This window comes from Chiloscyllium punctatum, chromosome 27 (genome assembly GCF_047496795.1).
Source record: "Chiloscyllium punctatum isolate Juve2018m chromosome 27, sChiPun1.3, whole genome shotgun sequence".
NCBI classification, from domain to species: domain Eukaryota; kingdom Metazoa; phylum Chordata; class Chondrichthyes; order Orectolobiformes; family Hemiscylliidae; genus Chiloscyllium; species Chiloscyllium punctatum.
This window is the reverse complement of record NC_092765.1, coordinates 16,077,971-16,091,647: the sequence shown is the minus strand read 5'-3', so window position 1 is coordinate 16,091,647 and position 13,677 is coordinate 16,077,971. Positions and strand designations below refer to the sequence as shown.

Here is a 13,677-nt window from a genome sequence, read left to right as displayed (position 1 = left end):
ATTCCTTGACTGAAATTCTTGCATGAGGCAATGAGTGTGCTGAATCCTAATACTGGACTACCAGGGAAGGTTTTTAAAGGGACAACACAGATGTCCCCAAAGTGCACTTGTTCATTAAGCATGTTGACAATGGTGCAATTTGAACCTGGTTGTCCTTGGAGACTGGAGCCTTAGTCTAGCACCTAAGACCACGTTCCCTTGCCTCCACATAATAGTTCTGCTCTGTTTTGAACCAAGGATGTATCACGTTTGAGGAATGTGATAACTGATACACTGCAGAATAACAGTGCTCAGGACCAAATATATTGTTGCAATGTTTGCTGATGAAACAAAGGTATGTAAGAAAGAAACTTGTCAAGAGAAGATGCTAGTCTGAAAAGGGATACAACTTAGGTGAATGAGCAAAAATTTGGAAATTGAATATAATGTGGGATAACGTGATCTCTTCCACTTTGACTGGATAAATAGAAATAAAAAGTATGCTTTATTTAAATGTGGAATTCTGAGGTACAGAGGGTTCTCATTGTCCTCATACATCAATCACAAAAGGTTGGTGTACATTTACATCAAATACTTAGGAAGGCAGTTGGACTGTTGGTGTTTATTGCAAAGGGAATATAAAAATAGAGATGTCAACTCTGTTTCTCTTCATAGATGCTGCCAAACTTGCTGAGTTTATCCAGTATTTTTCATGTCTCTTTCAGGCTTCCACCAGCTGCAATATTTTGCTTTTATAAAAGTAAGAGTTTTTGCTGCAGTTGTATAGGGTAATGGCAAAACTACAAAGGACTATTGTGTAGAAAGGATATATACACATAAGAGGCAGTTCAGAGAAGTTTCAATCAACTGATACCTAGAATAGGGAAGAAGTAGTTATCTCATGAGGAAAGATAAGAAAGACTAGACCTGTGTCCATTGGAATTGAGAAGAATAACAGATGATCTGATTGAGACATATATGATCCTGATGAAACTTGACAAGATATGTGCTGAAAAGATGTCCCCCTTGTGGGGGAGACTGGAACTAGACAACATAGTTTAAAAATAAGGGGTCTTCTCATTTAAGGCAAAAGTGAGGATTTTCTTTCTTTTAGTTTCGAACATTATCAACTATCTCTCTTTCCCAGAGAGTAATGGGGGCAGAGTCATTAAATAATTTTAAAGTAAAAGTAGATAGATTCTTGTTGAGCAAAGGAGTCGAAGGATGTCAAGGATAAATAGGAAAGTGGAGTTGAGGCCACAGTCCAATCAACCACGATCTTGTCAGAGCTAACTGCAAGTGGCCGAATGGCTTACTCCTCCTTCTAATTTGTATGCCCATATGATCAGATTTCCTGTTTGCCTGCCTAATCATAACATCATCCACACCTATCATTCTTTCATATTCACTTAATTAGTACAAGTTCCTTGGAACTGCCACAAACTCTCATGCTAATCTACTGGCTATATCATCATCATCAGCAAGTTTTTACAGGTATGACCCCGGGGATGTAAATTTAAAGCATGAAAGAAATTGTACCTGTCTCTTACCAAATTTGCAGATTTCTCCTCACTCATTTGTGATGTCTTTCTATATTTAAAATGCTGAATTGTTTTCCTCTGTCAGCAATCTTTCTACTTGTGAGAATGTATTCCATCCTTTTTATAAAGTCCCATGCAAAGAAATTTCTATGAATTTGTCTTGACTTGTAAATTGGTGACTTCTTAACTGTAGGATGCTGCTTTTACTTACTTCTCTAATCAAAATTTGTATTTTTTAAAAACTTTCATTTAATCTTATCTTCATATTCATTACTTCCCTTAAACAGTAGTTTACAATCCCTGGCAAAATCTGAATCTCTGCATGCTGTCAATGGCTTTTCTTATAGTTTGGATGCTCCAAATTTGGCATTAAGACTTCATTTTGCCTAACCAGCACTTTGTATGAATTTATCAATACTTCTTTACCCTTTTATTCTACAATGGTATTTATAAATCAATATTGTATAGGTCATTTTGATAGCATTATTGACCTGTGCTCATACCTGCAGGGAATTAGTTTTTTGATCTTTCTGCTAACCCATTGTCATATTTGACATAACTTTACTAGATTTTAAAGCCTCTTTTGGATATGTAGTGGGACAAGGTACTTTGGAGGTGAAACGTGATAGAAAAATATATTATCCCAATTGCTCCAATTTCCCCTGGGGCCATGTGCTAGGAAGAGAGAGCAAACTAAGCATGTGCCACATCTGATATGAGCCTGCTTCTGTTTGTAGGCTAAAGATGTTTTAATGGCCTGGAAACTTGTAAATCATCCAAAGATAGAACCACCTTTATAGCAGTGCTATATTGATTGAGAGAAGAGTCAGCTGTAATATCGGAACTACTACTGTAAATGTAGTCAGAAGGCAACCAATCGATCCTTAGTGCAGTTGTCCCTACTTATAGAACATAGATGCAGTGAATTGGATCCATTGCATTTGGGACAATTTGAAATGGGAACTGGTTGCAGAGAAATGAGATGACAGAATTTTGAATGTCCCTTTCTACTTCATTTGAATGACTGAATCCAACTGTCCTCCCCTACGTTTTGAGAAAATCTCAAAGTAACACAAAGAGCATGGTGACTGGATCTAACTGGTTTGTGATTCTGTTTCATGTGCGAGGGAATAAATGCATTCTGAGCTCTAATCATAGAAATTAAAACTAATAATTTTATTGTACTTTGACATTATGCAATAACAGAAATATATTAACTATCATTGAAAATGTTTAGCCTGGTTAAGCAATAAGATACAAAGCTGACATAACATAAATGCAAGAAATCTGAAGTAAAATCATAAAATGTTGGAAGTACACCACAGATCTGCATCAGTGGAGAGATGAATAAAGTTAACAATTCTTGCATCAGAAATGAAAAAAGTTAAAGATGTGATATAGTTTGGGCAAACACAGAAAACAAGGAAAACTGGGAGAAAATAACCAGAGGGAAAGACAGTTATAAGGTGGAAGTTTGGAGTGATTTAGACAAAACATTTTGGTTATTGGATGAGAAGCAGGATGGATGTGGGAGAGCTATAAATGGCAAAGATTCAGTTATTGCCAACAGCTGATATAGGAGTGATGGTTCTGACTTGAAATTATTTAACTTAATGTTTAGTCTGGAATACCGTAAAGTATCTCATCAAAGGATTAAACCTCCATTCAGCTTCATCAAAACAGTGTAGATTGTCAAGAAAAGAGGGTTCAAATAGCACAGAATTACAATATGTGACCAGAAGTCCGGGGTCACATTTTGAGGTTGAGCAAAGGTATTCTGCATTGCAATCACCCATTCTATTTCGTCTCTGTAGTGTAGCAGAGATGATTGTGTGGGGGATGGTTTATGGGAACGGGCTGTTCGAAGCCCTGGATGGTGGAAAAACTTTTGTACTTGCATGGAAAGTTGTGTTACATACAGGAAGATGTGTTGGAGTGAACAAAGAATGGAGTAGAGGCAGAGAGAAGCCAGTGCTTTGAATGTTGAGAGGGGAAGTAAACATATATTGTAATGTTGGAGCATGGTTTTATTGAACATGAAGGCTGATGGAGTAGATTGGGTCAGCCTGGAATTGCAAAATTGAGAAACAGCGGCTAAGCTTTTGCTTTGGCACTTTACAACCTTCCAGACTGAACATTTGAGTTCGACGCTTTCAGGTTATAAACCCACCTTTGTGTTTACAGAGAGCACCTATCAATGATGATTCGGTGATTGCCATTTACAATTATTCGCGAACCATTCTGGTTTCTTGCCCAGTCTTGCACCACTTCAGAACTGTTCTGCAGAAGACTTGAAACATTGATTTTGTTACCCTTATTGTACTTCAAAATATCGAGAGCAGTTCAATTTTGAGATGGTGAAAGATTGACAGTTGAATAGAGTTTGTGGTCAATTAAATTATACTGTATATTTCTGTCTTGTTTCTAGACTTAATCTATGCTATGCTCTCTTTTATTGTCTAGTTTTTAAAAGTAAGATTCTGCCTGCACAGGGCATCTTATCTCGGTCCAAAGGGTTCCTTCCAACTGAAAGAAGGCATTTTTTAACTGAAATTGCTTTTCTTTTTCTCTTTGCCAAATTTCCACTTCCCTGTTGCATTATCAATCTGATTATTTTTGAGGAAGGAATTATTCATTGGCAATTGGCTTGTTTTGATTTAATGTCAAAATGCATCATCTATCATAGAGATGAGAGATTTATGCTAAAAATTTAGTGTCAGCAATGGAATTGTTTTGGGTTGTTGATGAACCCCAATTATTTTCTTATTGCAGGAGGGCTTCTGGGAGCTACAATTGTGGACTCTTTGGACACACTGTACATTATGGGTCTTCAGGAGGAGTTTGCAGAAGCCAGAGAATGGGTGGAAAACAACTTGGACTTTAATGTGGTGAGTTTGCTGAATTTGAAGCGGATCTCTCAGAAGAAATCCTAGTTTTCTTTCAGAATTTTATTATAATATGGCAAAAGTGCCAATAAATTGCAAAATAATTTTTCTTTAAATGGAGGAAGGAGTAGGGCAGTTGACATACAGGTTGCATTATGACCAAGTTTTACAACTCTCTCATGTAAAAAATTATTATACTTTTCTATTATTTTTGCCGTGCTCATGTTTTCCCACATTATACACCCATTGCCAGATATTTTGCTGTCTTCTTTAACTTCACCTCTATCGCTTTGCAGACTCTGCTTTCTTTTGACAGCGTGCTTTCCTATTTATCTTGGTGTCATGAGCAAATTTAGGTACCCTGTGTTTGTTTCTTCATTGAAGTCATTGATGAAGTAGCTGGAGTATTGTGTTCAGTTTTAATCACCTTGTTACAGGAAGGATGTTATTAAACTGGAAAGAGTGCAGAAGAAATTTACAAGGATATTGATTAGACTCAATGATCTGAATTATGGGAAGAGGTTGGACAAGCTAGGACTTTTATCTTTAGAACACAGGATACTGAGGGGGGGGATCCTTTTACAGAGGTGTATAAGATCATGAGAGACATGGATAGGGTGAATGCACTGAGTCATTTTCCTGGGGTTGGGGAATCAAGGACTAGAGGCGAAAGAATAAAAGGGGACCCGAGGGACAACTTTTAAAAAGCATTTGTATAAATACGTGGATAGAAAAGGATTAGATTAGGTTCCCTACAATTATGGAAACACTTCCTTCGGCCCAACAAGTCAACACCGACCCTCCGAAGAGTAACCCACCCAGACCCATTCTCTACCCTATATTTATCTCTGACTAATGCATCTAACACTATGGGCAATTTAACATGGCCAAGTCACCTGACCTGCACATCTTTGGATTGTGGGAGGAGATCCACGCAGACACTGGGAAAATGTGCAAGCTTCACACAGACAGTCATCCGAGGCGGGAACCGAACCCAGGTCCCTGGTGCTGTGAGACAGCAGTGATAACCAATGAGCCACCGTGCTGCCCGTTCAAAGGATATGGGCCAAGTGCAGGGAAATGGGGTTAGCATGGACGGACATTTTGGTCTATGGTAATTGTGCTCTTAACTTGTGTAATAATCTTTGCAGCATTGTTTCAAAAATCATTTGGAAATTCAAGTACGTAGTATGTACAAGTTTCCCTATCCACCTTGCTTGTTACTTCCTAAATTTGTTCAACACAATTTTTCTTTCGCAAACCCATATTGACTCAATTAGGTCACACTATAATTTTGTGTATCCTGCTTTTACCACCTTACTCATATATTGTAGCAATTTCCTTATGACAGTTGGTAGCCAGCCTATTTTTCTTGCTGCTTTTCTCTATTCTTTCTTGAATGCAAATGTTAATTTAGTTTCTTTTCCCAGTCCCTGTGACCCTTCCAGAATCTAACGGGTTTTGGAAAATTATAACTAATGCATCTACCATCTTGAAAATTGATCTGAACAATTGGGAATCATCAGTGAATGCTCCATTCTTAACATTATAATTAAAGAAATTTAGTTGATATAGTAATTGATGCAAGTTGTTTAACGATGCTGTGGTAATGTCCTGGGCTATGTTAATTGGCTTTTGATTGCTATACTGTTGTCATAGAGTCATAGACATGTACAGCATGCACCCCCCCACCCCAGTCCAACTTATCTATGCTGACGAGATACCCAAAATAACTTTAGTCCCATTTCGAAGTTTTTGGTCCATGTCCCTCTAAGCACTTCCTATTCATATACCAATCCAGATGATTTTTAAGTGTTATAATCATACCAGCCTCCACCACTTCCTCTCGCAGTTCTTTTCATACACGCACCACCATCTGCATGAAAACGTTTCTCCCTTCGGTCCCTTTTAAATCTTTCCCCGCTCACCTGAAGCCTGTGCTCTCTGGTTTTGGACTCTCCTATTTTGGGGAAAAGACTATTTATCCTATCCATGCCCTTGATGATTTTATAAACCTGTATAAGGTCACCCCTCAGCCTCCAATGATGCAGGGAAAATAGGTTCAGCCTATTCAGCATCTTTGTTATCAGATATGACACAAGATGCTGGACTGACTTCCCTTTAAATCCCATTGATCATTAGATTTGCTAAGGTCCCTTTAGTGTCAGTTTTGGTTAGATACTAGCTTGATATTGAGGACAGCTAATGTCCGATTTCCTCTGACATTTAGTCTGTTGTGTTCCTGTTTGGATCAAAACTGATGTTCTTGCAGTACATGATCAGATGATCCAATGGGCCAAGGAGTGACAGAAAGAGATCAATTTAGATAAATGTGAGGTGTTGCATTTTGGAAAGGCAAATCAGGGCAAGACTTATGCACTTAATGGTAGGGTTCTGGGGAGTGTTGCTGAACAAAGAGACTTTGGGATTCAGGTTCATAGTTCCTTGAAGTAGAATCGCAAGTAGATGGGGTAGTAAAGAAAGCATTTGCTAAGTTTGCCTTTCTTGGTCAATGCATTGAGTATTGGAGTTGGGATGTCATGTTACAGTTGTACAAGACATTGGTTAGACCAGTTTTGAAATACTGCGTTCAGTCCTGGTCTCTTTGTTAAACTTGAAAGGGTTCAGAAGAGATGTACATGGATGTTGCTGGGTTTGGAGGTTTTGAGCTTATAGGGAGATGCTGGATAGGTTGGAGTTATTTTTCCTGGAGCATCAGAGGCTGAGGGGTGAACTTATAGATGTTTATAAAATAATGAGGGCATGAATAGGGTGAATAGCCAAGGTCGTTTTCTGAGGGTAGGGAAGTACAAAACTACAGGGCACAGGTGTAAGGTGAGAAGGTGAAAATTTAATAGGGACCTAAGGGGCAACCTTTTCCACACAAAAGGTGGTGTGTATGTGGAATGAGCTGTCAGAGGAAGTGGTGGAGGCTGGTGCAGTTACAACATTTAAAAGGCATCTGTATGGGTGCATGAATAGGAAGGGTTTAGACAGATATCGAACAAATACTGGCAAATGGGGAGCAGATTAGGTTAGGATATCTGGTCAGCATGGACGAGTTGGACCGAAGGGTCTGTTTTCATGTTGTACAAACAACTCTGACTGTATAACAAATGATGTTTTGGCAATCATTTTCAGATGCCCTGGTAGTAATTTTCCAAGAATCATTAATTCTGGAATAGTTCCAGAGGGTTGGAATATTGCCAATGTGATACACTTGTTCAAAAAAAAGGGAGGGAAACAAGAAACAAATTGGCCATTTAACTTAACATCTGTCATTGGCAAATTATAAAGGATGTAACAGAGCATTTAGAAGTATAAAATATAATTAGGCAGGATGGGCATGGCTTCATGAAGGGGCAATCATACCTGACAAATGTATTGTAACTCTTCTGAGGTAACAAGTGGAAGAGATAATGGGTAACAAACTCAGAAAATATTAGATAAGTTCAGATCTGGTAACATCTTTGGAGAGTTAATGTTTTAAATCTGATATAATCCATCCTCAACTGAAAAGGGTTGGAAAGAGGTTAAGGTGGAGCCAGGGAATAGATGATGTGGAGCCCACTCAGAAAGTCAAAGAGGTTGCTGATAGGCATGAAAGAAAGGTAGAGGTGTAAAATGGGTGTAAAATAAGATGTGAAAGAGTGAAAACAGTCCTCTTGCCTGATAGCAATGTAAGCAAGACAAACCTATGCAGGGAGGAAATGTAAGAAAAATGGGAGACACATGTCATGGGGTCACATTCTGAAGTTATAGAGTTCATTATTGAGTCCTAAAGTCTGTAAAGAGCCTTAGCAGAAAATGAGATATTGATCAATGATCTTGTTTTTGAAAATTGTAGAAAATTTAGACAGAGATTAGCATGGGAGAATCACATCAAAATCAAAACATTAACTGTTTCTCTCTCCACAGATGCTGCCAGACCTGAGTTTCTCCAGCAATTTCTGTTTGTTTCAGATTCTCAGCATCCACAATATTTTGCTTTTAATTTGAGCTAATCAGTTGTTGTAAATGTTTGAATTTCCAAAAAGTGTTAATAAGGTACTGCACATAAGACTTCCTAATAAATTAAGAGCTCATCATGTTAGTATATTAGCATGGCTAGGGGATTGGCCAACTGATGAACGACAGAGTTGGAGCAAAGAGGACATTTTCAGGATGGTAACCGATAACTAGTGGAATCCCACAGGATTCAGTTCTGTAATTTACAATATACATTCATGACTGGCTGAGGAAAGTGAATGCACTATTTCCAAGATTGGAGAAGACACAAAAATGGTGGGAAAGCAGTCATGCAAATGATACAAAGAGTCTACAGAACGATATAGACAAGTTAAGTGAATTGGCAGAAACTTGACATGGGATATAATGTAGGAAAATGTAATGTTATGCATTTTGGAAGAATGAAAGAGATTACCATTACTTAACTGGCAGAAAGCTGCAGCTCAGAGGGATTTGGGGAATCTTGTACATGAATCACAAAAAAGCTAACATCCAATTTCAGTAGATGATGTGGAGGGCAAATGGTCTGTTGTCCTTTCATTGAAAGGGAATGAAATATAAAAATAGGAAGTCTTGCCAAAACTATGCAGCAGCTAGTTATATTACACCTGGAGTCTTCAGTTTTGGTCCTCATCCAAAGAATGATATACTGGCATTGAAGGCAGTCCAGAGAAGATTCACAAAGTCAATCCCGGGCACGGAAGAATTTTCTTATGAGGAGAAGTTGGGTAGGTTGTATTTATACTTGTTAGGGTTTTGAGGATAAGAGGTGAGTTTACTGTTGCAAGACTCTTAGTGGGCTTGACAGTTTAGATGCAAAACTTTATTTCCCTCTGGGACAGTTTAGGACCAGAGGGCATAATCTCAGAATAAGGGGTCACCTACTTAAGACCTGTGTAGAATATTTTCCCTCTATTCTTTTCTTGGAGGGCCATGTATCTATGGAAGTATATTCAAGACTGTCATCAACAGATGTTTAATCAGGAAGGGAATAAAGGGTTTGGGGAAAAGTAGAAATGAAGACGATCGATCAGCTGCGATTTAATTGAATGGCAGAACAGATTCAATGCACTAAATGGCCTACCTCTGCCCCACACCTTATAGTGTATTCTTAACCACATGCTGATGAGTAGATTTTAGTAAGTATACTGTAGCGATTACTGTAGCCAGGTGGACCTCATGGAATGAATACCCTGATTGGGGCTGTTAGTGGTTCAATCAAGGAGCTTTGGCTGGCAGGTATAAACAGGAATGTCAGAGATTCTGTTCACTCAGAACTGGCTCTGAGGAAGCTGGATCAGTGTCAAGGACTCTCCATGTGTAAATAAAGAATTACTTGATACCAGCCTCTGTGGAGATTTTCAGTGGTGATGAGATTGGGATTAACAAGGTAACCATGCAAAAGCAACTACTAGCTGAAGCCCAACTGGACTTCACATAGGCACTACAACTGGCTTTGTCATTAGAAAATGTGACCAGTGTAGCATGGGAGCTAGAGGGCACCCTAGTTGAAGTGGACACCCTCACCTGTCTCACTGAGCTTTAGAGCATCACTTGAATATAGGCAATTGCAGTGTCTCATGCAGGACAGAGCAGAGGGACCCTAGGTTGGCCCACAGCAAAGCCCCACGACAAAGCCGAGCCTCAGTTAAATGGCTAAAAAGTTCTTCAGGATCCAGGCCAACAAGCCATTTTCGGTGCTGCTGGTATGCGGACTCGAGACAGCAAAGGAGTCCTGTGAGGCCTGACCTGGGTAAGAGAATTGATGGAAGAGTGCACATCCTGGAAAGTCTACCTACACATGGGTTGGAACAATTAAATTGTTTAGCAACTTCCCATTCAGAATCATATAAAAATATTCTCCTCCTTGATCAGACGTAACCTGCCCATTGCCTATCCATTTCACCCTTCCCACTGATCAATCACAATAACCCTCCACCTGCATCTACCTATCACCATCCCACGTACCTAATCCCCAGCCTGAATCCTCTATTTATTTCTCAGCACCCTTCCTTCTCCCCAACCCTGGTGAAGGGTCCCGATCCGACACGTCGACTTTCCTGCTCCTCCGATACTGCTTCAGCTGCTGTTCCTTTTCCAGTTCCACTTTTTATCGACTCTGACTTCCAGCATCTATAGTCCTTACCATTTCCATATAAAATTCATGTCTGGTTAAGTGGCCACCCACTTCTCTTTGAAGTTGGGACTGGCACAGCTGTATCAGTGGTTGCAGAACCAGTCTTTAACAAGATTTGCTCTGGGTAAAACCCTTAAATTTGCACAAGACCCTGGCCACACTGAGAACGTACAAAGAAAAACCATTGTAGATTAATGATTTGGAAGTGCCAGTGTTGGACGCGGGTGGTCAAAGTTAAAAATCTTAACATCAGATTATAATCCAACAGGTTTATTTGGAAATACAAGCTTTCGGAGTGCTGTTCCTTCGTAAGATAGTTAGCTGCCACTGTTACCACTGTTTGTATTAAGAGGCTCAGGCTCACTACTGGGGGAGAAATTGGTTAAGAAAGATTCACCTAGATTGGCTCAACGTTTTTTGACTTGTAAATGACTCCCTGAGTGAAATTTTTCAGGAAGGGCTACAGAGTAAATGTTGGAAGGCCTGCCCAATGCCATTTGCCTTATGGGCAAAAGTAGTCCATCAAACCAGTGCAGTTTGCAGAATGGGCAGCACCGGTCATACTGATTGTGAAGCCTGATGTCTCAGTTTGCCTTTGTGGGGATTTTAAACAAATGATAAACTGCTTCTCGCAGCTGGATAAATCCCTCGCGTAGAGAACTTGTGTGCAAAACTGCAGGGGTTTGCTGTTTTCCAAGAAGCTGGACATGAGACCCGCATACCTGCACTTGCAAATAGATGAGGCCCAGTAGTACACCACATTAATACCTATATTAATGTACAAAACTGCTATTTGGGGTATCATCAGCCTGTGCCCTTTTCCAGCAGATGATGGAGAACATTTTTTGAGGGCAATTCCAGGGTGCCATTTATCTGAATGATGTGCTAATAACCAAGAAGACTTATAAAGAGCACTTGGAAAACTTGGACATAGTGCTTAAATGTTTCTCGCAGGCAAATGTATGCCACACAAGGGAAATGAGTTCCAGGTGACCTAAATAATCTGTTTGGGCTACAGAGTCAACAAAACCCGGTTACACCCATTGGAAGATAAACTGAAGGCAATCAAAAGTGCCCGTGCTCCCACATCTGTTCCAGAGCCAGGTCTTTCCTTTGGTTGATTAATTGTTATGGGAAATTCATACCTGGCTTCCATCATGGCACCCTTACACCTGCTATTGAAAATGTGTCAGTGTTGGAAATGGTCATGTAGACAAGAAGTAGCCTTTCGGGAAGTGAAAAAGCAGCTATCACCAGCTGAGGAGTTGGCCTAGTATGATCGCAAGCAAGAGGTGGTGCTGACATGTGATACCTTCCTGTTTGGTATCGAGGTAGTGTTGCCTCATCAGAGAGGAATATCCAATAGCAAATGCTTGCTGGACTTCGGCTGATGCTGAGCATGCGCGCACACACACACACACACACACACACACACACACACACACACACACACACACGCGCGAAAGGCTTGGCGATCATCTTTGGTGTGAGAAAATTCCGCCAGTACCTTTTTATGGACATAATTTTGTCATAGTAATGGACCACAAACCCCTGCTAGGGCTACGTAAAGAAGAAAGGCTGTGCTGCCTTTTGCTTCTGGTTGAATTCAACAATGGGCCCTTATTCTCAGTGCTTACTAGTACAAGTTAGAATGCTTTCAGGAAGCCCCAGTGGCAAATGCGGATGCCTTGAAATGCCTCTCACTGGCTACTCCACCAGTGGTACATCCCCTGGAAGAGTCCATTCTGGTTTTTAAACTTTATGGACACACTTCCGGTCACCGCTGACAATATCTGACTCTGGGCACAAGAAGATCCTGTCCTAGCAAAAATAAAACAGCTGGTGCTAATGGGGGAAATGGAAGGGCTAACACGATCAGGATGGAAACCTATCTGGACCTGGTGAGACCAGATCACTGTAGAGGACTTAAGGAGGGAAGGATCTGCCAGACTTGCTGAGTGTCTCTAGCAATTTCTGGTTCGTTAAAGAAAACGTGTTGCAACAATCAATTGTATTGAAGTTAGTTAAAAGATATTGCAGGCATCTCTATTTAGTCCCTGTGAATTGATACTGGAACTTTAGAGATATCCACTGTGGGATATTGGCCAGTCTAAGCTGGGGAAAAAATGTTTTAAGTTTCTTGGGATCAAAATATTCGTGGCCTAATTTTGAGGCACACCTCTGTTTTAAATGTTTGAGTTGAGCAAAATGGAAATTCTGTGCAAATACAATTGAATAGATAATTAAATAGTTACATCTCTGATCAGTAGCATGTTGTACAATGTATTGTGAAAGTGAACACCCATTAGGATCTTTAAAATTTACTCAAAATTCACTTTCACTTCTAAAATATTGAATCAGCAAACAAGTGTGGAGGAAATAAATTCCAGATAGCTGCAAATCCATTCAACATTGTGCATTCTTCGCATTTTTAGCACAGAAATTTATTGGAATCTATACAGATAGTGACTGAACACCGACAATTTTCACCTGATTAGAAGGGATTTGTAGATCATAGCTGACAAATTTCAATTCATTTTTTGATAGTGATTAAAGCCATGGCCATTTCCAGAAGGCACTTGCCAAAGTCCCTCATGAGAGATGAATAGCCAAAGTTAAAGTACATGGAATTGAAGGCACATTATTGACACAATTAGGAAATTGCCTGCAGCAAGAAACAAAGTAGGAATAATAGACAGGTACTCTCTTAGTAGGATGGATGTGACTCAGTCATGTTTCATGAGATCTCCAGTGGGGCCTCAACATATGGAACATTTTGCAATTGTGCTGTCTTATCTACTGATAAAGTAAAACCCTATTTTAAAAGAAATTCAACACAAATATAAGGTAATATGACATGAAATGACAGTACCATTTATTAAGAGTTAATAAGACTGAAAATAAATTCCCCAAACTCAAAATGTAATCCCCAAGAAAATCTCAGAAGAAGCCCTTTTTGACCTTCTGAGCCCATATTTTATTGTGCACAGCTTGTATCAGCATTTGCATTGATCAGAAGCAAGAATTTCCCACCAGTCATTATTGATATTGAGTGTTCTTATGCCTGTTTTTTTGACAGCATCCATGATATGAGGTTTTGTCACCTGGTGATTTCTTGGCATTGGCA

General features: G+C 39.6%; 1 protein-coding gene across 2 annotated transcripts in view; it reads left to right on the top strand.

Annotated features, from left to right (window-relative positions):
• The window catches only part of LOC140453473 (mannosyl-oligosaccharide 1,2-alpha-mannosidase IA-like), a 137,231-nt gene that overhangs the window by 41,633 nt on the left and 81,921 nt on the right, over positions 1 to 13,677 (top strand). For both annotated transcript variants that reach the window (XM_072548177.1, XM_072548178.1), the window contains one exon: positions 4,293 to 4,408. In XM_072548177.1, coding sequence (XP_072404278.1) covers positions 4,293 to 4,408 — 116 coding nt within the window. The remainder of the gene's footprint in view (positions 1 to 4,292; positions 4,409 to 13,677) is intronic.